Here is a 25,292-nt window from a genome sequence, read left to right as displayed (position 1 = left end):
CAACTGCATATAACTCCACAGTGAGCTAAACACACACACACACATGCACATGCCCGCACGCACGCACACTCGCAGGCCACCAGCCGAGCGCGGCGCTCGCTTCTTCCCCGGCTGGGCACCAGGGGGAGAGCGCGCTGTGACCTCACCGGCTGGTGGGTCGTTCCGCCCCAACCCGGGGCCCGGGGGGCGGGGCCAACGGAGGGCGGGGCGCGCGGCGGACGTGACGTCAGCGGGCGGGGCGCGCACCTGGGCACCTGGGCGGCCGCGGCGGCGCGGGGCGGCGGCTGGACGCGCGCGATGGAGGGCGAGAGCCGGAGCCCGTGGGCCCTGGGGCTGCTGCGCACCTTCGACGCGAGCGAGTTCGCGGGCTGGGAGAAGGTCGGCTCGGGCGGCTTCGGGCAGGTGTACAAGGTGCGCCACGTCCACTGGAAGACCTGGCTGGCCATCAAGTGCTCGCCGAGCCTGCACGTCGACGACAGGTCAGCGGCCCGGGCGGGGACCGCGGCTCTGGAGCGGGCGGCAGGCAGCGGGGCCCGGCCTCGCAGCGGCCGGCGGGGGCCCGGGTGCCGGAATGCCGGGCGTTCTCTTTCTCTCCACCTGAGTCGCCTCCAGAGCAGCCTCGGGAGGGAGACCAGGTGCCGGGCGGGCGAGCCCGTGAGCTCCGGGCGGTGTCCGCGCCGCTTGCCCGGCTGGAGGGACGCCGGGTCTCATTGCTCACACCGCGGCCCCGGGCTGCGGCTCCTGCGGGGGACCTCGGGGTGCCGCGTTGCCGAAGATGTAAATGCCCAGTATTGTTACCTGGCTTCCGGTGAGCCCGGGATTTTCAGGGTCGCGAGCCCACCTCGGGCCTTGGACCTGCGCCCCTCGGAGGTGCGCCCGGCCCTCCCAGGACCCACCCCGGTGCTGCGGTCTGCGCCCTGCTTAGAAAAATTGCCGTGTGGGGATCTGGGCTTTGTGAGTGAGTTAGTCTCCGTTCGACGTACTTAGTAATTTACTTCGGAGCACAAATTGGTGTAAGATGGTAATTATTTCGGTCGGAAGCCCTGGCTTGGCTTGGCCGGGCTTCCTCGGCGCCCGGGCACTTGGGCGTGGGCGTTACCTGGCGTGGGCCTAGCGGTGGGGTCCTGCGGGCGGCCTGGGGGCCCTTTTCTAAGGTCCGGCGCTTTCTGCCCGCGCGCTCTCGTTTTAGCTGTCTTAATTTCGAGGCGGAGCCTCTGGGGAGGGGGCTTGCACTGACCCGCTTGGTGTCGGTGCCCTCCTGGACCCCGGTTTACCCGTTTAAAGACCTCAGAGCCGGGACCCATCTGCCTGACCTTCCATAACAGGCCTGCCCAAGTTAGTGAGGACGCTTGGAAAGGCCCAGAGCTGCCCCAGTTAAACTTGGCCGGTGGAGTGTGGTCTGCGCATAATTTGGGGGGTGGGAGGAGGGTTTGGAAAAGGAGGTCTTTTGGGGCAGGGGGAGGTTCGTCATTGGCGGTTGCATTTTCATAATTTGCAGGCTTCAATTGGGGGCATTTAAATGACTTATCCTTTGGTGAAGCTTGCCTTCTACATGGAAGTTATTCGCTGTTTGTGTTCTGTAAGCTCCCTCGTGCGGGCAGCCCCCAATAGACACAGACACGAAAAAGCGGCTCCTGTTAAACCCGGAATAGCCTTTGCTGTCTCAGGGTTTCTGATCCCATGCTCTTTGAGTGATGGGGCCTCCAAACTGCAGCTTTTCAGCCCTCGGATGGTGGTGATGCTTATCCGGGGGTGGCTGTGTGTGTCGCTGGACTAGGTTACCGCCTGCAGTCCCCCAAAGAAGGAAACCCCCCGCCCCGTACTTGGTGGCTTTGTGTTTTCATCTTGGCCAAGGAGATGATATGGCAGAGCTATTGGTGGCTCTTTGCTCTAAGCCTCAAACCCAGTGTTTCTTGGAAACTTCAGGAGAGCGGCGATAAGTGTCCTATAAATATCACTAACTTAAAGGTGAGATGCTTGTGAAGCTGGGCCTGGGATCCAGAGAACTTCTCAGGCCGGGAGGGGCGCTGTGGTCATTTTGATGAAATCCAAACCACTTTTGAGTGCCCGCCAGTCGTTAGATCCTGAAAGACGAGACTCCAGCTGCCATGCCGTGCGGGTATTTTTCACTCTTGGGGACATTTATTTGTCTGATCGAGTTTTCTGGCCCAGGTTTCTGGATCGGCGAAGGTTTTCACACCAGCATCTTGTATTGGAAGAGCCTAGTAAACAGGCTGGGCCCAGGCTGACTCATCAGCTTGCATCTTCAGAGTCTGCTATTCCCAGCAACCTTGTTTCTTGGGTGGCCCAGTTGGAGATAGGGTTTCTCTGCTTGAGGCAGCCCACTTAGGGTCTTGCATTGCCCGCTTGAAAAGCGTTTTGTCCTTTAACTGGAAGGCTTTCCTGACCTGCCGAGCCAGGCAGGTGGTGGCATGTACTGGGCAGCGAGGTCAGGGTCAGCATCACCCACCAGGAAGAGGTTCACTGCTTGCACTTGGCCGGTTGGGTGGAGCAGGCTGGACCTCGGCGGGAGTGGCAGTAGCTGATTTTTGCGGCTGAGAAGATGGTCGAACCCCTGCTCTTTGCAAAGCGATTGACTCTCTTTAGTCTGAGGTTCTCATTAGGCATGTGTGTCACTCCCTCTGTGGTGCAGGAGGAGCTGGTTGCATCGCAGGCTTGCAGGGTTGCACCTCGACCTGGAAGTGGTGCCACCTGTGCTGCCAAGTGTGGGTTCTTCTGATGAGCTGCCTCCCCCCCTCACCCTTCTCCTTGCACGGTGTTCCCTGGAGTGGGGAATGGGGTTTCCCTGGGGTTCCTGGGTGCAGCCCCAACCCCGTTCCCCTCCTGGCTAACTAAATCTTATCTCACCTGTGTAAAGGCTGGCACCCCTCACCCCCGCCACCAAGGCCTGGTCTCTTCATTCCCAGGGCCTCCTCCACTGGCTGCACGGGACCCACCCCAGGTACAGATGTGGATCCGGCTCATTTTCGTAGGCTGCTTCTCCTTCCGGGTGGGCTGGGGTCTCCTGGCTGCAGTCTTCATGCCCCACCCCTGATCCTCAGCACCCACCTGGGCCCCTGGGAACAGCAGGCTGCCCCAGGCCACGAGAGCTGGTACTTCTGTGTGGGGACGGTTGGGGGCTCCCAGGCCCCAGGCCTGTCTTGAGGTTCCCAGGGGGACGCCTTGGTGAGGTTCACAAGTGACGCCCTGTTGATCTGCACCCCCACTCCTCATGGGCACATCTGGTGGATTTGGGGATGGGTGGCTGCCCCTGCTGACCCTCATTAGGGGATGGTGAGGGCCAGGGCGGAGTCTAGTGGGGGGCACCCCCGTTTGGGTGAGAATTCAGCTCCGGAGGCCTTTCTGCCAGCATTTCCCTCCCCCGCTGCCGCCAGCTGGGAGGAAGCCCAGGATAACTGGGCGCCGCTGGCAGCTGCTGCATGATGGGCAGCGGCCCGTCAGGGCGAGCCTGAGCAAACCCTGGGTTTGCAAGTGCAGAGCCGGCAATCGGACAAGCCTGGCTCTTGTCAGTTTTAAAAATAGAAGTGTGGGAACCCCGGCAGGCTCCCTGGGAAGGTAATTGGGCTGGTGCGCAGTGAGCAGGCCTGGTCGAGAGGCCTCTGCCTCTGCCAGCAGGTGATTAAATCCTCTTTCCTGCTGCCTCTTCCCCCAGGAGGCCCAGGTCGCTCCCTCTGAGGGGCTCTTTGTTACTGACCCCCTCCCCCAGCCCAGATCCCTTTCTCTTCCCACACGGTCTGCCCATTTTCGCCCCCCTCTGGGGTTCGGGCCTCCAGAAAGCTTTCCCACCCCACCTGCTGGGCTTGGCCTTCCTGCCTGAGCCTGGCGGGGAATCTCACCCCTTCTCCCAAAAGGGTCTCTGAGGAATAACCCATCTGGCGATGCTGTTTCCTCTGTTTCTCCCGCCTCCGCTGCCCTCCCCGAAGCGCGCTTTGGCTAATGGAGAAGAGAAACTGAGCCGATCTAAGCGCTCTTGGGACACTGCCTTTAAGTAGTTGAACTGTGGCGTGGGCCTGCCGGGGCCCAGAGCTTTTCCCGGTCGGACCAAGGCGGGAGGCTGGGGTGTCCCCTGTTCCTGCTGGGGAGAGAGCTAGCCACCCTCGCCCCAAAGAGAAGTGACGACAGGAGAGAAGAGGACGCCAGCCCCGTTGAATGGTGTCTCATCGCAGTCACTGTTTTTAGGTTGTTCCAGTGAAGACGGAGTCCGAGGACGGGGAGGCCCCGACCCCACCGCTGACCCGGTAGAACGGGATTTGATGGGGGCACGACCCTGAGGACCCGGGGCCCCCCGGCCCCCTCCTGCCCCTGGGCTCTGGGACTGGTTTGAAAATCCCTCCAGGTCCTAAAGGAACAATTGTCATCCTGACAACCGAGCTCCAGTTCTTTTTGTGTTGTTGTCAGCATAAACCAGAAATCCTGCTTGGAGGAAAAGTATATTTTAAGAAGCAGAAGCTTTTTAAAAGCTTACTGAATTGCAGATGCTGCTGTGTGCGCGTGCGTGCGTGCGTGCGTGCATGCGTGCATATGTGCGTGTGTGTATGTGTGTGTTGGGGGTGCTCCCGGGGGCAGCTGACAAAGGCCTAGAGGATGGGGTCCCCCAAGTGGTTACTTTATGTAAATAGGATGAATGGGACCCCTGGGGGCATCTGGGGGTCCGGCCACCCTGCCGCCCAGGCCCCTGTGAGGCAGCTCCCTGGGTTCCCTTGAACCCCCTGCTGGGCAGCCCCCTGGCCCCTTTCCTAGCCTCAGGGGTGCAGCCGCGGGCGGGGTCCTCTGCTCCAAGGCCTTTCTGAAGGAGCTGTCGCGGAGAAGGTCGGGACCGCTGGCTATCCTCCGCGAGATGCCCTGGGTGTGTGGTCTGTGGCACCAAGGCTGTCCTTAGAACATCCAGGCTGTGGCCAGCTTTCTGGAGCTTTCCATTCTCTGGAGCAAACCGGTGGCTGGGCTGCGGGGTGGGGATGAGGGTGTCTCTTCTTTTTCTTTTCTAAACAAAGGCGGAAAGGCCCAGGGCGGGGCAGAGCCTGCGGTGGCTGCCAGCACAAGTCACCTGGGCTTCACTGGACTTAGCCCTGCGGGCAAGTGGAGGCAGGTGCCACTTGCCGAGAGGCACAACCCTCACTTTGGCCTCAGGGTCATTGACTTCCTCCTGGGGATCAGTCGGGCTCGTGTGAGGGGCTCACTCTCAGAACGCCTGCTGAAAGCAGAGAGTGACCTTGTTAGCAGCCAGCCTGGAAGCTTGTGGTCTGGAGGGAGCCTCGCACTATCCTGGTGGAGCTGGGTCTTCCGCCAGGGCCACGGGCTCCATGCTCTGAACTCACGCTGCTGGGGAGCTGTGCACGCCGCCTGGCCACCTGAAAAGAAAAGAAAGGCAATGGGAGTGAGGGGGCGAGTCATCAAACCGATTCTTAGAATAGGAAAGAGAAGCCTCGGCCGTGCTCATCCCTGGCCCCGGGCGCTTGGGAGCGAGTGTTAGAACCCATCAGTGCAGCTGATGCGAAGGGCCTCCAGGAGGCGAGCGAGGAGGTGGCCTCCGTCAGTGACTACCTTTATTTTAACCGATGCTTGACCAGGGCCCCCGGCCCTTTCCTCTTTCAGATGTCTGTCGAGACCGGGCTCAGGGTTGGGGTCTGCCTGCTGGTCACCTGGAGCCCTGCAAGCGCTGTGCCTGAAGGGAGGGCCTGGCCGGCTTGGGGACCCCACAGAATTTCCTCTGAAAGGCGGGAGTCGCCGGGCCCCCGCAGGGGCTCCTGGGGACACCTTGCTTTTCATGACCTGGCTCTTTAACCGGAGTGCTTGGAGGGCAGGTCGTGCTGAGCTCAGTGCTGTTTTCAGGAATGCCCCTGAGTCACTCCTGCTGCCTGTCCCACCCGTTCCCAAGGCCAGCAGGCTGCGTTTGCTCCTTGGCCTGTTGGTCTCCTGCTCTTGCTGCCTGCCCCCCACATCCCATGCTCACAAGCCCCTGCTGCTGCCCTCTGTCCCCTCGAGTTAGGCCCCCCCATTATTAAACTTCTCCAGGTCTCTGTTCTTCCCCTTCAGAGTACCCGGAGTTTCAACTCCACTTCTTTTTTTTGGTGTAATTCTACATCTTCCCCTCAGAAGGGAAATAGCCTGGGGGGCGGGGCTCTCTCGTGTCATCGGATCTGACACGTAGAGGATGCTTGGTGAATACTTGTCCGCGAGTGGACTTTAATTAGATGCAGATTAATGTCGCAGTGAATGCTGGGAGCGCGAGAGTCGGCAGTCGTGGACTGTTGTGGTTTAACGTTGGCTGGAAGTGCGTTGGCTCCTTACCTGCGGTTGTCAGGCTTGGCACTCTTGGCACTGGAGCTGGGCACGTCTCTGCCGTGGGACTCCTGGGCACTGCAGGATGTGGGGCAGCACTTCTGGCCTTGGCCCCCTGGGTGCCAGCAGCCGCCCCCAGCTGTGACCACCAACATGTCCAGGGTCCCCCGGAGGCCAGGTCACCCCTAGCTGAGAACCACTGTCTACACCAGGGGTCCCCTCCCTGAGATGCCCACCTGGGCACATGTTCACCGTGAGCTCCCCTCCCAAGTGCTGGGGCCAGCTCGGCGGGCAGAGGCGTGAGGCCCCGTCCAGCCAAGCCCACCCTAGGCACAGTGAACTGGGAGTGCGGCCCCGCCTTGCAGGTGGGAAGTGTTTCCACAGCCTAAGGGAAGCCTGGGGGCCTGTTGTGCTCTCAGAGAGGAGGTGGCTTCAGGAAGAAACTGGCTCTTTGTAGTTTCTGATTCTCCAGCAGGCTGGGAAGCAGGTGCAGGTGGCAGGGGGCAGGTGCAGGTGGGGGGCGGGCAGGTGCATCCCAGCCCTCGAAGAGCCCCTGTGGTGGAAGCAGAGGCGGCCTGGGCTAAGGGACTCTGCTCCCAACCCCTGCTGCTGCCTGTCTCCATCCCCATCCGGGAGGCTATGTGGTTCTGGACTGATCCTTAGGCGCTTCCCAGAAGGCCGGAGCCCATTCTTTTCCCACCCAGAGCCCATTCTCCGAGGCCAGGGAATCTGCATTTCGGCCGGCTCCCGGGTGCTCTCTCTGCTGGCTGCGTTTGAGGACGGGCCAGGCCCTGTCCTTGTGGGATTCAGCCTCTTTTCCAGAATGCACTCTGAGACTTTGACCCATCACGATGACACCGACCAAGGCCCTGGATTCTGGTCTGTAAAACCATGGGCTGCCCCAGGAAGTGACCTTAGACCGGGGGTTGGCAAACGTTCTGGGGAGGCAGAGAGTGAAGCCTCCAGAGTTTCTTTACGAAACTCACCAAGGACCACGTGATCAGGCCGCCCTGTCCTGGCGTGGATCCAAAAGAGGGGTCTTGAGCACCCGTGTGTACGCGCACACGGCAGCCGTCACGGTAACCAAGAGCGGGCACTGGCCCGGTGTCCACCTGCGGCTGGCTGGACGGGCACGCCACGGTCTCCTTGGGCAGCGGTCTGCTGGCCCGCTGTAAAGGGAGTGAGGTTCGGTGTGTGTTCCAACGTGGAAGGACCGTGAGAACATGGGATTAAGCAAGCCAGTTACCCAAGGACACATATCCTATGATGCCACTTACGTGAGGTTCCTGGAGCAGGCGAATCCACGGGGAACAGAGTGGGAGGGGCTGAGGGCAGGGTGGGTACAGAGTTCCTGCTGGGGATGAGAACGGGCCGATGGCTACACTGCACGGGGCGGGTGGGTTATGATGCCTTCGAATCACACCCTTGAAGTGAATGGCTAAAGTGACAACGTTAGCTGTATTTTACTACAGTAAAAAAAAAAAAAAAGGGTTTTAAAAAGAAGGTGGCTCTTGAGCAGCGGCACCAGACCGCACTTTAGACCAGCACTCTGTGCATTCCAAGCTCGGGGTGGGTTCGGGAATGCTCGGTCCAGCTGGAGGGATGGGCTTCCCAGAGGAGGGGGCTGGGTCCTGTAGATGGTTGCTTTGTTCCAGCTTTTCGCCAAACCTAAGCGTCCCTTCCCGCATCCCCAGAGCAGGGACAGTCAGCCTCCTCTGAGGCCCCAGAGCTCCCATGCGCTCAGGGCCCCTGGGGGGTTCAGGCAGCGCTCGGGAGCTCTGTCCTCCTCCCCAGTAATGACCCCACAGCCCGCAGCTGTGTGAATAACCTTGGCACTGAAGCCCTGCAGACATGACAAGGCCCAGAATGTAATTATATGACGTTGCTGGGAGCTCGGTGTGTGTGTGTGCGTGCATGCGCGCGCGTGCGTGCCCATGTCCACAGGTGCATGTGGACGTGCATTTTAGTCATTTTCTCAGCCACGTGGAGCTGGTGATCTCCTGGCTCCGGCGGCTTGCGTTAGTGGCCAGGGGACCACTGCACGTTCCTCACGGCTCTGCCCTCTTCCAGGGAGCGCATGGAGCTTCTGGAAGAAGCCAAGAAGATGGAGATGGCCAAGTTCCGCTACGTGCTGCCCGTGTACGGCATCTGCCAGGAGCCGGTGGGCCTGGTCATGGAGTACATGGAGACGGGCTCCCTGGAGAGGCTGCTGGCCTCCGAGCCGCTGCCCTGGGACCTGCGCTTCCGCATCATCCACGAGACGGCGGTGGGCATGAACTTCCTGCACTGCATGGCCCCGCCTCTCCTCCACCTGGACCTCAAGCCCGCCAACATCCTGCTGGACGCCCACTACCACGTCAAGGTAGGGACGCACGGCGCCCGAGCGGGGACCAGGGCCCCGGAGGGCTGGCCGCTCAGGGGTCGGGGTGGGCTGGAACCTTGGAGCCAGCGGGAGGGTGGATGAGGAGGTGGTCCTGCTTGCGGGCAAGAACTGGAAGCAGAGGCCTCTCTCAGCATCAGGACGCCCCGTCTTGCCGCGTGTGGCTGGTATAAACGCCACAGAGTGTGGGGCTGGAAAACGGATGCTGACGAACAGGGGGCCCTCCCCCACATCCCCGTTCAGGGCACCCTGAGGGTTGGTGGGCTCTGGAGTCAGGCCATGGTTCCCCTCTGTGGCTCCGGGGGTTGGGCTGGTGGGAATCTGCAGTGGTCTGAAATGAGGGGTGTCGGGGAGGGAGGGTCTCGGGGCTCCTGCTGTTCTCCTCTGCCCTTTTTTGACGAGTTTATAAAGTAGAAAAGTCTGAGTGATAACATAGCCAAAAGTCAGGTGCCGGCCACTCGGAGTTGGGCATCGTCAGCGCTGTCAGCTTGGTGTTTCTCTCCCCCAAGGGCTGTTGTGTCAGCCTGGTGGGGGGGGGGGCTGTCTCTGAGTGTCCCACACGGTGACATGGGTTGTGGGCTGGCCCACCTGATGTGGTCGCCGTGTCCCTCAGGAGGGCGAATCGGTGGCAAGGGCCCTCACACTGTGGCCTCAGGAGGAGGGGGACCTGAGGTGTGTCTAGTCCTGGGCCTGGGGGCCTCACTCGGCCGCTCCCCGCCTCTGTGGCAGGCACAGTGCTCTGGCTGAGCCAGCTCGTGGCCAGTGGGGGAGTCAGTGTTCCCCTCAGACACTCGTTACAGGGTGTCCCTAAGGAGATGTCGCTCAGGAGTTAGATTTGAACCAGAGGCTGGAGGTCCCCTCCTGCTAAAGGGACACAGGGAACTGAGAAAACAAACAGCCAATCGATGGTTCCAGTCCGCCCAAGTTCTAGCATCTCCAGCATCCTGTTGCCTTCTGGTTGGGGTGCTGGCCTCACCTGTGCCCCCCGCTGACAGTTGTAACTAGGAGTGCAGAGTCCACGGGCATCAAGTGCAGTGTGAATCCTTCGACCCCCATCTAGAATGTGCGCGGAAACGGGGGGCGAGGACGGCTGCCCTGTGTGGGACGGAGCTACCTGTCTGTGTGGACGGTGGCTCCTGCTAAGCTGGGGCTCAGAGGGAGTCAATCCAGGGCCACTGTCATCCAGCTGTACATCATCGAGCAGAGGTGACAACGAGATTCTGTGGCCCGGAGCCCTTGGTTCCCCGCCCCCGCCCCAACCTGCTGCCGTTCGTGAGATGCTCGCAGACATGGCCTGTGACACGCAGTGGGTGGCAGGCAGCCCTTGGCAGTTGGAGTCACTGGGACTCAGCTCAGGGTGGGAGTGTCACTGGGTGGGACAGGTCTTCAGGGAGGACCAGGCTTTTCCGCTGTCAGGAGTTGGGGGCACACAGCACACAGAAGAGCCTTTAGGTGGATGAAACGGCCCCACAGAAGTCCCGGAAGATGCTGTTTGTTTTAGGCCAGGGGAGGCAGGAGGCATGGTTGGATTGCATTGCAGGGTGTGGGAAGGCCTACACGAACCTTTAAGGATGCCAAGGCGCCCTGTAATAGCCGCACTTTCTGAGGGGCCTGCTGATCCCTCCGGGTCCTTGGACAGGTGTGTCCGCAGCCACGCGCCTTTGCACTGTCTTGTTGGCATCAAGGACCATGGTGGGCCCGGCTGGGCTCATATCTCTGCGCACTGTCCCTGCGGCCCGCCTGGCAGTCATGTGGGATGTTTGGGGTGAAAGGCTGTCGCTTAGCGGGCTGCTGTGGCTCTTCCTTCCAGGTGTCCCCTGGGGAGCCCAGCCCTCCCCCACTCTGCCTTGGCAGGGCGGGTGGCGGCCTGTTGTTCTGGGGCTCGGTGCCCGGCCGGCGGGAGGGCCTGGGCCCTGGGTGTTGGGAGTGGCCAGTGCAGAGTCCTCCTGTCCATGCCGGGATGTGTAGCTTCGTCTGCAGTGGCCCCCGGGCTGGGTGCACAGTAGGGCCCAGCCATGCCCAGGAGGGCAGTGAGTGCTGTCGGCTGCGCCCGGACTGCTTTCCCCGTGGGTCGTTTCTGCGGCGGCTTCTGGGGATCCTCAGCCCGGGCACCTTCTTCCACCGCCAGTCAACACCTGACTTGGCAGACCTGGCGCTTCGTGACAGTTTTAGGAAGGGGGTGAGCATTCTTTAGGAACCAAGTGGGCCCTGGGGTGGCTGGGAACAGTCTCCAGGGGCAGGAAGGGAGGTGGTGCTGCGGCTTCGAGGGGCCAGCCCTGCTTTCCGAGAGCCCGGAAAGGTCGGGAATGTGCTCCGCTGGGGCTCCGTCTTTATTTTAAAAGTTGTTTTACTGAGGGGAGTTCCCTTTGTGGTTCAGCAGTAATGAACCCAACAACGATCCACGAGGATGCAGGTTTGATCCCTGGCCTCACTCAGTGGGTTAAGGATCCGGTGTTGCCATGAGCTGTGGTGTAGGTCGCAGACATGGCTGGGATCTGGTAGGCTGGTAGCTGCAGCTCCGTTTTGACCCTTAGCCTGGGAAGCTCCATTTGCCACAGGTGCGTCCCTAAAAAAAGGGGGTAAAATTTATTTTAATGAAGTAGAATTGGTTTATAATGTTGGGTTAATTTCTGCCACACATCGGAGTGATTCAGATACATGCATACGTGTGTATGGATTCTGTTTCAGATTCTTTTCCCTTATGGTTGACCACAGGGTAGTGAATCACAGTGGGCCCTGGTGTGAACGCATTCTCATTATAAGAGCTCACACCTGCTAATCCCAGACTCCCAGTCCATCCCCCACCTCCCTCCCCTTTGGCGACCACAGTCTCTTCTCTCTGTATGACTCCCGCTGCCATGCTCAGCCCTAAACAAGCAGAAAATGTATTTACATGATGTGTGTCTTTCCTCTTCAGGAACAGCTGCTTGTCTGCAGTTCTAAGTGGGCCACTGATTTCTGGGCAGGTTTTAGTAGGTGGTTATTTGGAGCAATAAAGTTTTCACCTGAAACCTTTTTTTTTTTTTGTCTCTTAGGGCCGCACCTGCAGCATATGAAGGTTCCCAAGCTAGGGGTGGATTTGGAGCTGGAGTTGATGGCCTACGCCTCAGCCACAGCAACGCCAGATCTGAGCCACATCTGTGGCCAACACCACAGCTCACAGCAACGCCGGACCCTTCAGCCTCTGAGCGAGGAGGCCAGGGATCAAACCCGCATCCTCATGGCTCCTGGTCGGGTTTGTTTCCGCTGAGCCATGATGGGAACTTCTTCATCTGGAATCTTGAATGAGGACCGAAGTTGTCACTTTACCCCCCTCCCTTGGTCCCTGGAGACAACATTTTTGTCCATAGATGGGGTGATTTTTCACAGCAGCCGCTTGTTTTGCAAAGTGTGTTAAAGACACAGCATGAAATGAATACTTGCTGTTAATATGAAGTATACTAAGTATCACTGGTAAAATACTAATTTTCATATCAGTGATAAACCGACTTCAAGTTGGTAATGAAATAACTCTACGTAAAGTCTCAAGCTGTGTTCACGGCCTGCTTCGCCCAGACCAGACTGTATTCCGAGGGGGGCCCAGGGTCCTGCTCTCTCTGGTCCAGCCCTGCCTGTGCCCCTTCTCGGTCTCTTGGTCTGGTCCGCTGCGCTAAGTGTGAGGGTCCCCTTGTGATTTACAGGGCTCGCCACACTGTCCCACCGCCCAGGAACCCGGGGGCAGACGGGCAGCCCCTCCCAGGGCAGGACAGGCCAGAACGGGCAGGTGGAGAAATCCTACAGGCCAGGGGTCGGTGGCCGTCAGAGAATTCTCGTCTCGGTTTATGTTTTGGTGCCAGAGCTTCGACATAGAGTTCGTGCTGATTTTCTTTGCGCCAAGCATTATCTCGAAGCAGCTGGCTGTATCTGAAAACGACAGAAATGGAAAGAGAAGGCTGCCAACGTTGGGGGGGTGGGCACTGGTGCCAAGGTCCCTGCATCCGAGTCCGTCTTCAGTTCTGAGTTAAAGCGTCCTGCCGCTGAGCTGGGTGCGGGAATTTTGCCTGCTCCGCTTCAAGCGTTACCACCCTGGACCAGCGCCTCCTTTTCCAGAGGGGGAAGTTTCTTGAAGGCCAGAGAGCAGACAGTTGGGGGGGGCCCTGAAGTGGCCGGTCTGGCCTCTTGCACGTGGAGCCGCGCCCGTCCTGGCAAGGCCTGGCTGCCGAAAGGGGGAGGCTGGTCTGGTCTTGCAGGCTTTCCTCCCGTCACCCCCTGCAGGGGGGTCAGAGACGCCCTCCAGGGAGTCCCGTCATCATTGTCCCTGTTCAGTGGTGATGACACCAGACCACTGGCTCACCTGCGGGCAGGGGAGCCCAGGATTAAAGGCCTGACTCAGTGCACTTCTGATCCCTCCAGAGGTGTGTTTAGGGAGGAGCCCAGAGTTAATTAGGAGGCTTAGAAAAATCCACAAGCCTGGAAGAAGATGATAAAGGGGCTGTTTTCCACATGGATCCTGAGTCCCTTAATGCCGTGAATGTGGCTAATCCCACACACGGAGGGTGGCGTGCTTCACTACCTCCGCCTCCCAAGGCTGGATTCGCACCCCGGGGGCGGGGAGCTGGCGCCCCCATGTCTGCCAGCTTTGACTTCCCGGCGGCGGGTTACCTTGAGCCTTCGGGCCACCTTTGCCTAAGGGGGTGGAGACATGTGGGGCACCCTGCCACCCCGGGTTGGGTCCAGGTGCTCCCTGGAGTCCAGCTGCCCCCTTGACCGTGGGCCCGTGGGGGAGGGGACGTGCATCAGACCTCTTATTGGGATGCTGTGTGTTTGGAGGCAGTAGGCGTCTGCTCCCAGAATGTTCCAGGTGGAGGACCAAACCCCCCCCCCGCCGCCCCCCCCCGCCCCAGGCTGGCGGTGTTCGTTTTGCTCACATTAAAGGGCTGCTGAAGGCGTGCTTCCCTTTAAAGAACATGCTGCCGCTTGCCCGCCTGCCTCCCCAGCTGCGCGGTGGCATGACTGGTTTGCCCAAACCCTGAAAACGTAGCACGGCCCCCTCCCTTCGTGCGTGTGGCCCAGGCTGTCAGACTAACGCCCCAAGGACAGACGCAGGACTGACATCCTCAGCTCAGAAGGAAGCGAATTCCTTCCTTGAGTGTCATCTTTTCCGCCGGCCATGAAGTGCTTGCTGGCGTCAGAGCGGGTTCTTCCCGAGCCGGCCGTGCCTCCCTGCCACCCTGGGAGCGCAGGGCTGCTCCTTCCGATCGTGCCCATCTGGCCCGCGAGGGAGGTTGGGATAGGATGAGCCATCCTGGGAAGGCAGCCGGGGTGTGGGTGGGGGTGTCCCTGCCCTTCAAGCTGCCATCAAGCTTGACGAGCCCGTTCTTACTGCTGTTTCAGATTTCCGACTTCGGGCTGGCCAAGTGCAACGGGCTGTCCCACGCACACGACCTCAGCATGGACGGCCTGTTCGGCACCATCGCCTACCTCCCTCCGGAGCGCATCCGGGAGAAGAGCCGGCTCTTCGACACCAAGCACGACGTGTACAGGTGTGAGACAGGTGTGCGGGCCCCCGGGAGCCTCGGGCTCCGGATGCTGCTTTTCCCAGCGGCTCCTGGGGAGAGGTTTGGTCCAAAGGAAGGGGCTTTTAGACCGTGGGTACGGGCTACCCTGGGACTTTCCTGCAGGAGACAGATCTCTGCTGTGAGTGCGGGGGCCCGGGATGGAGAATGTTAATGCTCAGAGCCAGTTAGAGCCAGTTATGCACCCAGAGAGGCCGCCCCTGCGCTGGGAAGGCTTTGCTGTGTTTAGGGAGCGTGGGCTTTATGGTGTGTCTGCTGGAAGAACCTCCTGCTTTAAGTGACCTGTGTGTCTGTCTGCATGTGGACTTGGGCCCCGAAGCCAGTCCCCTCTGGCCCTGAACTTACACTTCCTAATGTCACTTACCTGGAGCAGGAGCGCAGAGGGACTCGAGGCTGTTTGCAAGCTCACCGGGGGTTTCTGTGCTAGAGACCCTTGTGAGTCATTCAGTCCTTTTTCCAAGTTGCAAAGGTCTTCCTCATGCAGAGCGCAGACTCCTGGGAGAAGGGAAGAGGGGGGCGGGCGGGGACGAGCTCTTGTACCACACTGGGGGACCGTCGCCCGAAGCCCCGCCTGGAGGCCTGGAGTCCTGGCCGACTGGTTTGACCACAGCCACCGTGCACGTGCTTGGCTGCACGTCTGCTGGCGAGTGGCGCTGTGGGTGCTGGTCACAGCTCAGAGGGCTCGGGGGGATTAAGAGTCTCTGTTTATTTCAGACTTGAGAGTTTCAACCTAGAACTTGCAGATTTCTGTTAATTTGCAGTAGGGACTTCCTGCATTTCTATAATCCGCCACTATCAGCCCAGTGCAGGCTGGTAGCTCAACCTTCGGACTTCGGGTTTGGTTTGGTTTTAATTTACCAGAGAGCTGGTTCTGAGACGCGAGTCCGCCTTCTGCCCAGGTCATCAGCCTCTTGAAGAAACCAGTCTTTTCTTTCCAACCCTTGTCTCCAGGATTGGCTTTCAAGCGGTGGGCAGCTGAGCCTGAGTTCATAACAAAGATGTTCATATAATTGTATTGAAATATTTGAAAAAAATTTACCAGGTTGAGCTCTTTTGGGGTGTATCCAGAGTAATCTTATATATAATTTCCAACAGTGAAAATGGCTCTGGGAGGAGTTCCCGTCGTGGTTCAGCGGTTAGCTAACCTCACTAGCATCCATGAGGACTTGGCTTTGATCCCTGGCCTTGCTTAGTGGGTTGAGGACCCGGCATTGCTGTGACTGGGGTGTAGGCTGGCGGCTACAGCTCTGATATATAAAATGAGCTCTGGTTGGACCCCTGGTCCAGGAACTTCCACATGCTGCAGGTGTGGCCGTAAAAGGAGGGGAATAAAAGTGTTTTCCTGTTTAAAAAATTCCTGAAAAGGACCTCGGAGGCCCCCTCCTCTGTAAGACTGTGGTGGTTTTCCTCCAGCTTGTTGCTGTGCATGAGAGCCTCTGGCTTTGGCTGAGGGTCCGACTCCGACACTGATGCCTCGTTTCCTTGCAGCTTCGCCATCGTGCTCTGGGGCGTGCTCACGCAGAAGAAGCCCTTTGCAGGTGAGTAGCCGTGCGGGGCCCGGCCGTCTCTCGGGGAGCAGAGGAGGGCGTGCTTTGGGGGCCTGTCCCTTGAGCAGTGTCTGCGAGCGGGACGGTCCCACGGTGGGGCCGCTCTGTCCTGCCCAGCGGGTCCGCACGGAACCCAGGGCCCACGTCACGCAGGCTTTTGCATAGGCCCACAGGCGCTCTTGCTGTATAGTCACGCACAGGGAAAGGCCCCGATTCCCTGGGGTGCTCAGGGTCTTGTTGGGCGCCAGCTCCCTCTTCGGTGGGTGTATATGATACAATATTTCAAAGTTTCTCCCTCAGCTGGTGGTAAGTGCTCAGAGTGTACCATCTTCACCGCTGTCCATTTCCAGGACCTTCCATCGCCCCAGAAGGAAACACCCTGCTGCCGAGGCAGCCGTTCCAGACCCCCCCACCCCCCAGCCCCCGATGGCCGCTCATCTCCTTTGTCTCTGTGGGTTTGTCAGTGTTGTTTCCAGCTAGCTCTTTAATTTGTAACTAATTATCTTTTTTTTTTTTTTTTTTGCTTTTTAGGGCCACACCCGTTGCATATGGAGATTCCCAGGCTAGGGGTCGAATCAGAGCTGTAGCCGCCGGCCTACACCACAGCCACTGCAACACCAGATCCGAGCCGTGTCTACGACCTACACCACCGCTCCCAGCAACCCTGGATCCTTAACACACTAAGCGAGGCCAGGGATGGAACCTGCATCCTCATGGATGCTAGTCAGATTCGTTTCTGCTGCGCCATGACGGGAACTCCCAAATTTTCTAATTTTTAACAGTAAAATACATCTAACATACAAATGACCATCCGAGTCCTTTCGAAGTGGGCAGTCCGGTCGTGTGGTGGACGTGCCCATGGTGGGGCAGCTGGTCTGCAGCCCGTGTGTGGGGGGGTGTTGGCACAGAGGCTGCCCGGGGTCGGGGTCCCCCCACCCCCCGCCAGGCCACCGCCCACTGGTTTCTGTCCTTGAGGCCCCTGGACCTTGACTCGGTTGATTGGAAAAGTCGTGTCGTTTCCTTAATTGTGTGTAGGAGGACTCGCTTGTCCTCTGCAGGCACAGTCGAGCTACTCACCATTTTCTGGTTTCACCAAAAAGACCTAAAGATGTGGACCAGAGTTAGCGTGTGGCCCCAGCTCAGCGGGTGGTGGCGCAGGGTGGCGGCCGTGCGGGGGCCAGGCCAGGTCTGTACGCTGTGACCCTGTCCCCCTGCCGCCACCGCCTCCTCTGTGGAGGTCCGGGGTCTGGATCGTTTGTCGTGTGGCTGCGTGCCGGCCTGACCACGGTCACCACCCGGTGGCAGCCCTGAGGTCAGGCACGTGGTGGGGACGTCGTGGCCCCCGTGCTTTATCCCTGATGGGGCGGTGTCCAGGTGCCCAGGAGGCGGCTTGGGAGCCTCTCGCGTCCGTCTGGCAGCGGAAAGCCCTCCAGGCGTCCAGGTTACTTTCACTGTATTCGGAAGCCCTGTCGGGTTTCGCAGGCTGGGTTATCACGGAAGCGCGATGGTTATTGCACAAGGGTTAACGGGAGGGCGGAACGGAACGTCAGAGTCGAAGCCTGGCAGCTGCCAGGGACCCGGGGCCCATTTTCCACCCTCGCCGCCTCTCGGGAGTCCCCTGCCCAGCCTGCGGGAACCAGGAGCTGGCTGCGCGGTGGGGTTTTAGGCCGCGTGAGAGTATCCATCCGCTGAGGGTTCCCTTGGGCCCTTTGTCCTGGAACCAGGGTGGCGAGGCTGAGGGTCCGTGCTTGCTTCTGGGGGTGGGGGTGGTGGGGGGGGGACAGGCGGGCCCCCCTCCACGCACCCCAGACTTCAAGGGACGGGGAGTCTGGCGTCGATGCCGTGGCTGGCTCCCCGCCGTGGCCCACCGGGGTCCCGCCCTGTGGGCTAAAAAATGTGGGGAACACTTTTTCATCCTTGCAGGGAGACTTGGGGGCTGGGCAATGTGACGCGTGACCAGTAAGGGTCCCTCGCTTGGTGGGCAGAGGCGCCTTTGGAGCCTGTCTCGCTCAGGGTTTTTCTGCTTTGAACTTGGCTTTCCTTTGAAGTCGATGCCCAGGGGGGGTCTGCTCTGACACCCGGCAGTGACTTCATTTCGTGGGTCACAGGTAGCTCCCAAAACCGGGAAAGCAGGACAGGTGTGCCCTGCAAGCTTAAGGATGAGCGCGGGGCCTGCGTCTGGGAGAGGAAGGTGTCTGCCGGGCGGGTGCCGCCGGGGCAGCACGGGGACGCCCGGCCGCACGCGCTCCCAGCCGCGCGGAGCTGCCCTGACCCGCGCGCCTTCCCTTCGCAGATGAGAGGAACATCCTGCACGTCATGGTGAAGGTGGTGAAGGGCCACCGCCCCGAGCTGCCGCCCGTCTGCAGACCCCGGCCGCGCGCCTGCAGGAGCCTCCTGCGCCTCATGCAGCGGTGCTGGCACGGGGACCCCCGAGAACGGCCCAGCTTCCAAGGTGGGTGCCCCGGGGGCTGCGTGACGGTCGTGCCGTGACAGAGTCCGTGGCCGGGACAGGGCCGGGGGCAGGGGAGGTTGGGAGGCTGTGCAGAGACAGGGGCACCGGGGCGAGCCCGGCACCCACAGGGGTGCTCGCCTGTGGCACCCGCCCGGGGCCTCCAGCACCCAGGGCCTGGGTGGGGCGGCTCCAGCTGGCCACCCCGCCTGCAGCTGCCGCCCCGAGAAGTGTATTCTTGGTGTTTCAGGCTGAGATGCAGAGCGGTGTCTTTTAGGGACAATGTGACCGCTGGCCTGGGGCTCTCTTGGCCTTTCTCTTGGGGTCTTGTCCCCAGGGAACAGCTGTGTCCTTTGGTTAGGAAAATGATCCTGATGCAGTTAATTGATCATTTTGTTGGAAACTTACATGGAGAAAACAATGAATGAGGTTGGGGCCCTCTTGCCGGGTGCCAGCAGCCCAGGCCATCGGGGTACGCGCTCTGGGGGCTGGCCGGCGGGGCTCCCCAGGGAAAGGCTTCTTGGGGACACAGGAATGCAGTGGCTCTTACTTGGAGTCTGGTGGGGGCCCCGGTTTGGCCCCGGGGTTGCTGGGAGCTCAGCGGGGCGCCGGCAGTGGGGAAGCCGCAGAGCTGACCGTCAGGAGCGGCGCCGTCCAGGCCCGAGGTCACCCGTTCAGGCGGAGCGTTTGTGTCCGTCAGTGCCCAGGGGACATGCCCTTCTGTGTTTTCTCCCCCAGAAATCACTTCCGAAACCGAGGACCTGTGCGAGAAGCCTGATGAGGAGGTCAGAGAGCCCGCTCGAGAGCCAGACGTGAGAAGCCCGCCCGAGGCCGAGGCCGAGGCCGAGGCCGAGGTAATGGGCCTCCCCTTGGCCTGGTGTCTGATGCTTTGGCTTTGAGCTCGAGCCTCTCCTTGCTGCAAACGCCCTGCTGGCCTGGATTGCTTGGCCCGGCTCTGAGGCTTGGGCCACCCCCTGTCCCCGTTCCAAGCTGGTCACCCTCGTGCTTGCTGCCCTGGTGAGCCGGCCATGGCGTCCTGGCTCAGGGCCGGAGGCAGGCCCGAGACGTGCTGGCTTGATTGGCTTCCTGCCTGATGGCACTTGTCCCCACCTCCCATCGGGTTACGCAGGACAGTGTGGGCCTGAGCTTCACAGTGAAGAGCCGAGGGCTGGATGTGCCTTGAACCTTGGAGCCAGAGGCCAGGGTGGGGAGGGGTCTGGGCTCTTGATGTCTTTTTACGCCTTGAGGCTGGGGGTCCGGCCACTTTCTAACTGCTTGTAAATGTTTTACCCTGTGACTGCCACACAGGGTATGTAAGCTGTGATAAGAAGTTCTAAGCACACCAAGGAAATACCTTGATGGGAATAAGGGTTGCAAGTGGAGCCTGATAAACAAACTTTCTAAGGTGTTATCTGGCGTTGGGCCGCTCACGCAGGCCGCGGTGGGAGGCGGGGACACAGTCACCGTTTCCCCGGGGTGTCTGCTGTCTGAGCATGAAGGGCGTGTGCCTGGGGTCGGAGGGCAGAGGGACGGGGGGAGGTGACCTGGCCCCCGATAAGGAAAAGGAAGGCCCCATGAGTGGGCGTGACTCAGGGCCCCAAGCCACCAGGTCGGAGCAGACCAGCCCTTCCTAGGACAAGGGGCTTTGGGGACAGGTGGGCAGGAATCTGGAAGAATCGCCAGTCACCCTCAGACTCTGGTCCCTAGAACCTGCCGTTCTTGCGGCACTCCTTCCAAGCCCAATTAGGATGCGCTGGGGTGAGTGCTGGGCTGTCCCCGCCGCTGTGCCCCCACCCCCTGTTCACACACACCCCCACGCTGCACGCCAACAGCTCCAAGGAAAGTGGCAGGTTGGGACCCCAGCCCTTTTGTCCCCTTCCTGTGCGTCTTGTCAGCTCTGACCTGTTCTGGGTGGACTTGGCCAGCCCATAACCCTGGGCCACACCACCGGGCAGCACTGCACTGGGAGCTTTGTCATTGTCGTGTGTGTGTGTGTGTGTGTGTGTGTCATTTCAATGTCCTCCTGTGGGTGGACCCAGCGCGGGGTCTCTGGACTCCCCAGAGTGGCATTGCGTGCACCTGCCGGGACCTCAGTGCCCTGCCTGGCTCCCAGGGGATCCACACGGCGTTGCCCCCGCCGCCGTCCCACCGGGTCTCACGGAGGGGGCCTCATCCTCCGCCTCCGTCCTCGTCTCCGCAGGCGCCCGTGCCCGCCCCGCTCAAGCGAGCCTCCGCCCCGACCTTCGACAACGACTACAGCCTCTCCGAGCTGCTGTCCCAGCTGGACTCGGGCGTCTCCCAGCCCCTCCAGGGCCCGGAGGATCTCAGCCGCAGCTCCTCCGAATCCAAGCTCCCGTCCGCCAGCAGCGGCAAGAGGCTCTCAGGCGTGTCCTCTGTCGATTCCGCCTTCTCCTCCAGAGGGTCGCTGTCCTTGTCCTTCGAGCGGGAGCCTTCCACCAGCGGTGAGCGGAAGCCCCCGCCCCTGGGAAGTAACCAGCTCAGCTGTGGGACTGGTGGCAGGGTGTGAGCAGCCGAAGAGGACCGGGCACCCAGTTTCTGGACCTGACAGTAGTTCTGTGTTTTCTCCAGCCCTTCCCTGATGGGGTTTGGGCGTCAGGACAAATCCAGAGATGCAGGCGGACGACCAGGTGTCCTTTAAGTGTGAGGGGGTGGGCCATGCCCCGCTGCTGTGTGGGGGGACTTTACAGCACCAGCATCGCAGCCTGGGCTGACCTCGGGTGTGTAGGTCGGAGATCCCGCGTTGCATCTCGGGAGCCCCGTGGGTGTGCCAAGCCCCGCACCCCAACCCCTCCCTCCCGATGTCAGCCCTGCACCCCTTGCTCTGACGGTGCAGGGTAGACACCCCGTTCCGTCTTGTTTGTGGGCTCCTCCTGGACCGTAGCCGTGCGCGTTGATGGGGGAGTTGTCCCTGGAGGTCATGACCCTTTGGTCCTGTTGGAACATGTTGGGTTTTATTCTCTGAGGGCGCTTCCCTGTCCCCGTCCTGTCTGGGTGCTGATCCCTGGGCATGGGGCTGGTGCTTGACCAGCTCCTTCACTGCCGCCTGCGAGGATAAGGTGCGAGGTTTCCTCCCCGTGAGGTGTTCATGCTCAGGGCTGTGGCGCAGGGGCGCCAGGGGATCGGGGGAATGGGTGCAGACCCAGGAGGAAGGGGGCTTGCTTTTCCTGGGGTATCAGGGAATTCCTCCTGGAATGAGGGCTTTTCCTAGATGCCCAGGATCCCCTGGGATTTTTAGAGTGGGGTATTTAGGATGAAAGAGGGCATTTGGGGCTGAGGAAGTGCCTTACAAAGACACCGAGGGGGTCCAGGCCGGGCTGCATGGGAGGTAGGCAGCCAGCAATGACGTTGAAGAGAAAGAAGTACCGAACCCCCACCCCACCCCCTGCCCACCCCGAGGAAGATGTAGAACCTTCTCTCCCACACGGAGGACCATGTGTAACTTCCTCATTTCCTTGGAGGAAGACGGGAACCTTCTCTCGGGGTCTAACGGCCTCCGGGCATCTTCCTGCTTTGGGAGGGCCACTCACTGGCCCAGTTCAGAAGCTGGTGTCGAAACACCAAATCCCGATGGGGTTGCTTCCGTTCTCGGATACAGCCCGGCCCCCCTCCTCCCGCGCGGGCTGGACCCCTTGAGAAGGTTTCAGGAGGGCATCGTTTCATGGCACTTGACCCCCGGCGGCGCGGGAGGCTTCGTGTGTTCAAGGAAACCCTTTCGTCTTGAGTAACAGTCCTCCTGGCACGGCAGACTCTGTCCTTTGAAGGTTGTGCTAGAAACACCCTTTGTGGTGTTGCCGGGGGCGGGAGGGGTAAGAGCCCATTTGGAGGCTGGTCTGGGAGCAGGTGCATGAGCACGAGGGGGCCGTGGTGCGGGAGCAGCCTGCTCTGCAGTGAGTCGGGGCTCCTGCCTGGTCTGTGCTCCCCGTCCCGCCCACTCCGTCCCTTCCTGTTCATGACCGCGGCGGCCTCTGAGCACCAGCGGGGCCGCGCTTCCATCCTTTAATCTAACCACGACCTGCGGGATGGCTAGCGTGGCCTTTGACTTTGCAAATCGACAGGAGAGCACTCTGGGGATGCTCACGGACCTGCCCAAGGGCGCCCCTCTAGGTCTCAGATTAAATCAACGTGCACCGCCTGGCACTTAGGCTGTTTCGGGTCAAAGGCGGCCTGCAGGCCACGTTAGGACCCTGGGCGGGCGGCCTCGTCTGACCCCGCCTCTGCTCTCCCCGCAGATCTTGGCACCTCCGACGTCCAGAAGAGGAAGCTCGTGGATGCCATCGTGAACGGGGACACCAGCAGGCTGATGAAGATCCTGCAGCCGCAGGACGTCGACCTGGTCCTGGACGGCGGTGCCAGCCTGCTGCACCTGGCCGTGGAGGCCGGGCAGGAGGACTGCGTCAAGTGGCTGCTGCTCAACAATGCCAACCCCAACCTGACCAACCGGAAGGGCTCCACCCCGCTCCACGTGGCTGTGGAGAAGCGCGTGCGGGGCGTCGTGGAGCTGCTGCTGGCCCGCAAGATCAGCGTCAATGCCACGGACGAGGACCAGTGGACGGCCCTGCACTTCGCCGCCCAGAACGGGGACGAGGGCAGCACGCGGCTGCTGCTGGAGAAGAACGCCTCTGTCCACGAGGCGGACTGCGAGGGCCGCACGCCCATGCATGTGGCCTGCCAGCACGGCCAGGAGGGCGTCGTGCGCATCCTGCTGCGCCGCGGCGTGGACGTGGGCCTGCCGGGGAAGGACGCCTGGGTGCCGTTGCACTACGCCGCCTGGCAGGGCCACCTGCCCATTGTCAAGCTGCTGGCCAAGCAGCCCGGCGTGAGCGTCAACGCCCAGACGCTGGACGGGAGGACGCCCCTGCACCTGGCCGCCCAGCGCGGGCACTACCGCGTGGCCCGCGTCCTCATCGACCTGCACTCTGACGTCAACATGTGCAACCTGCTGGCGCAGACGCCCCTGCACGTGGCTGCGGAGACGGGCCACACGAGCACCGCCAGGCTGCTCCTGCACCGCGGCGCCCACCGGGAGGCGGTGACCGCGGAGGGCTGCACCGCCCTGCACCTGGCCTCCCGCAGCGGCCACCTGGCGACCGTCAAGCTGCTGCTGGAGGAGAAGGCCGACCTGCTGGCCCGGGGGCCCCGCAGCCAGACGGCGCTGCACCTGGCCGCGGCTGGCGGCCACTCGGAGGTGGTGGAGGAGCTGGTGTGTGCCGACGTGCTCGACCTGTCGGACGAGCAGGGGCTCAGCGCGCTGCACCTGGCCGCCCAGGGCCGGCACACCAAGACTGTGGAGACGCTGCTCAGACACGGGGCCCACGTCAACCTGCAGAGCCTCAAGTTCCAGGGCGGCCCCGGCCCCGCCGCCACGCTCTTGCGGCGGAGCAAGACCTAGCCTGCTGCCCCGGGAGATGGGGCCCGCGGGGTCCCTGTCCCAGCACTGTGCTCCGCTCGCCGTGTGTGGCCGTCGAGAGGCAGGTGGCTGCTGACTCTGGATTCGCACCAGCATCTGCTTGGGCGTCACCCTTGGGACGGCATCAGTCTGGGTGGGCTCGCCCATCCGCCCGCCGGTGCACCGGTGTCGGAGGGGTGGGGGCTCGGAGGCATCTCGCCGCGCTTCTGGCTCGTGACATGGGCCCCTTGGTGACGAAGCCGAGAGCCGCCCGTCCTGGGCCGAGCTGCCGGCAACCGCCCGGAGCACACCGTCTGGGGAGGCAGGTGTGGGAGGAGCTGTGTTTTCTCTCTCCATTTGCAGTGGCAGGCAGAGAGGCCTGTTCCAGAACGTTGTAGCGGAGTGCCTGTTTCATCGCGCATCGTCTTAGACAGGCGCTGTCGACTGCTGCTTAGACACAGTCAAACCATTCCCATTGTTGGGTGGTCCAGTCCCGGAGTGACTGTAACATGGGTGGTTGGTTTTTAAGCCACAGCCCATCATCGGACCTGCTCTTTTCTAGCCGCACGCATTCGTCCGTCGGTCAGGCCTCGTGAGCGGCCACCCACGTGTGCTGACCACGCGGCCTCGTGCATTTCTCACCGTAGAAGACATCTGAGCGCTGGCGTCAAATGTCGGCGTCCTGAAGGGTGGGCTGACAGCTTCCCTTTGGGACTCAAAACAGTGTTCCCTGCTCAGAGGCTCCACCTTTCTCCTCATTTTCTTTCCAGATCTCGTTTTTGGCAAAGGGGGGTGGTTTGTGCTGAGTGATGCTGTTTTGGGGCCTCCCCGGGGGTTTCTGACCTGCTTTGCAAATGGCTCCACTGTGCAGGGGCCTCGGCTTTGGGGGGGGGGTGACCCCCGAGTTGGGTCCAGAAGACAGCCTCATGGTCTCGGACGTAGAAGCCCCGTTCTTTCATTGTCACCTGTGTCGCACATGCCACTGTTGGGGTCGCTTGGCCGCAGGCCCTCCCCTGTGTGCGGACGTGGCCTTCGGCCGGGCGTGTGAGTCAGAGATCGATGCTGATTGATGCACCGTGTGTGTTCCTGTGAGTCTGTGGACAGGACCGTTCTTTTCTATGACAGGAAATATCCAGACTGTTTAGAACTGGCTATGTTTTAATAGGCCTCGTGCTTTTAATATGTTACCCTATGGTGATATGCCGAACACGTGGAAGAAAAAGGTTTTCTTTGATGTCAATAAAGCTGTTTTCTTCCTCCTCCTTCAAAGCTGCTGAGACTTTTTTTGTAATGGCCGTGCCCACGGCCTGTAGAAGTTCCTGGGCTGGGGACTGAATCTGAGCCGCGGCTGTGGCAACGCCGGATCCTCTAACCCACTGTGCCAGGCTGGGGATCGAACCTGCGCCTCTGCAGTGACCCGAGCCATTGCAGTTGGATTCGTTACCCATTGCACCATGATGGGGACTCCCTATGAGACTTTTGTCTTCATATAAATGAGCTTGAATACTCGGATTTCGCAAACCAGCATTTGAGGCAGTCGCATGTGGAGGGCAGTGCAGGGCCTTTCAGAAGGGCAGTATGTGTGCCCTGGATTAACCTGTGACTTGGGGGACCTGGGCTTCTGCCTCCGTAGCCTGGATCCTTCCACATGTGT

At 60.9% G+C, this 25,292-nt stretch overlaps 1 protein-coding gene across 1 annotated transcript; it reads left to right on the top strand.

Moving 5' to 3' along the window:
- Positions 1 to 254: 254 nt before the first annotated feature.
- RIPK4 (receptor interacting serine/threonine kinase 4) lies at positions 255 to 24,907 on the top strand. The gene is made up of 8 exons (XM_047797031.1): positions 255 to 479; positions 8,371 to 8,662; positions 14,054 to 14,202; positions 15,724 to 15,773; positions 18,076 to 18,234; positions 18,970 to 19,085; positions 20,432 to 20,693; positions 22,482 to 24,907. Exons 1-8 carry the CDS (start codon positions 298 to 300, stop codon positions 23,639 to 23,641), a joined length of 2,370 nt encoding a protein of 789 aa, XP_047652987.1. The 5' UTR covers positions 255 to 297; the 3' UTR covers positions 23,642 to 24,907.
- Positions 24,908 to 25,292: the final 385 nt, after the last annotated feature.

Source organism: Phacochoerus africanus, chromosome 1 (assembly GCF_016906955.1).
Source record: "Phacochoerus africanus isolate WHEZ1 chromosome 1, ROS_Pafr_v1, whole genome shotgun sequence".
NCBI lineage: Eukaryota > Metazoa > Chordata > Mammalia > Artiodactyla > Suidae > Phacochoerus > Phacochoerus africanus.
The sequence above is the reverse complement of the archived record's forward strand: the minus strand, read 5'-3'. Positions and strand labels throughout refer to the sequence as shown.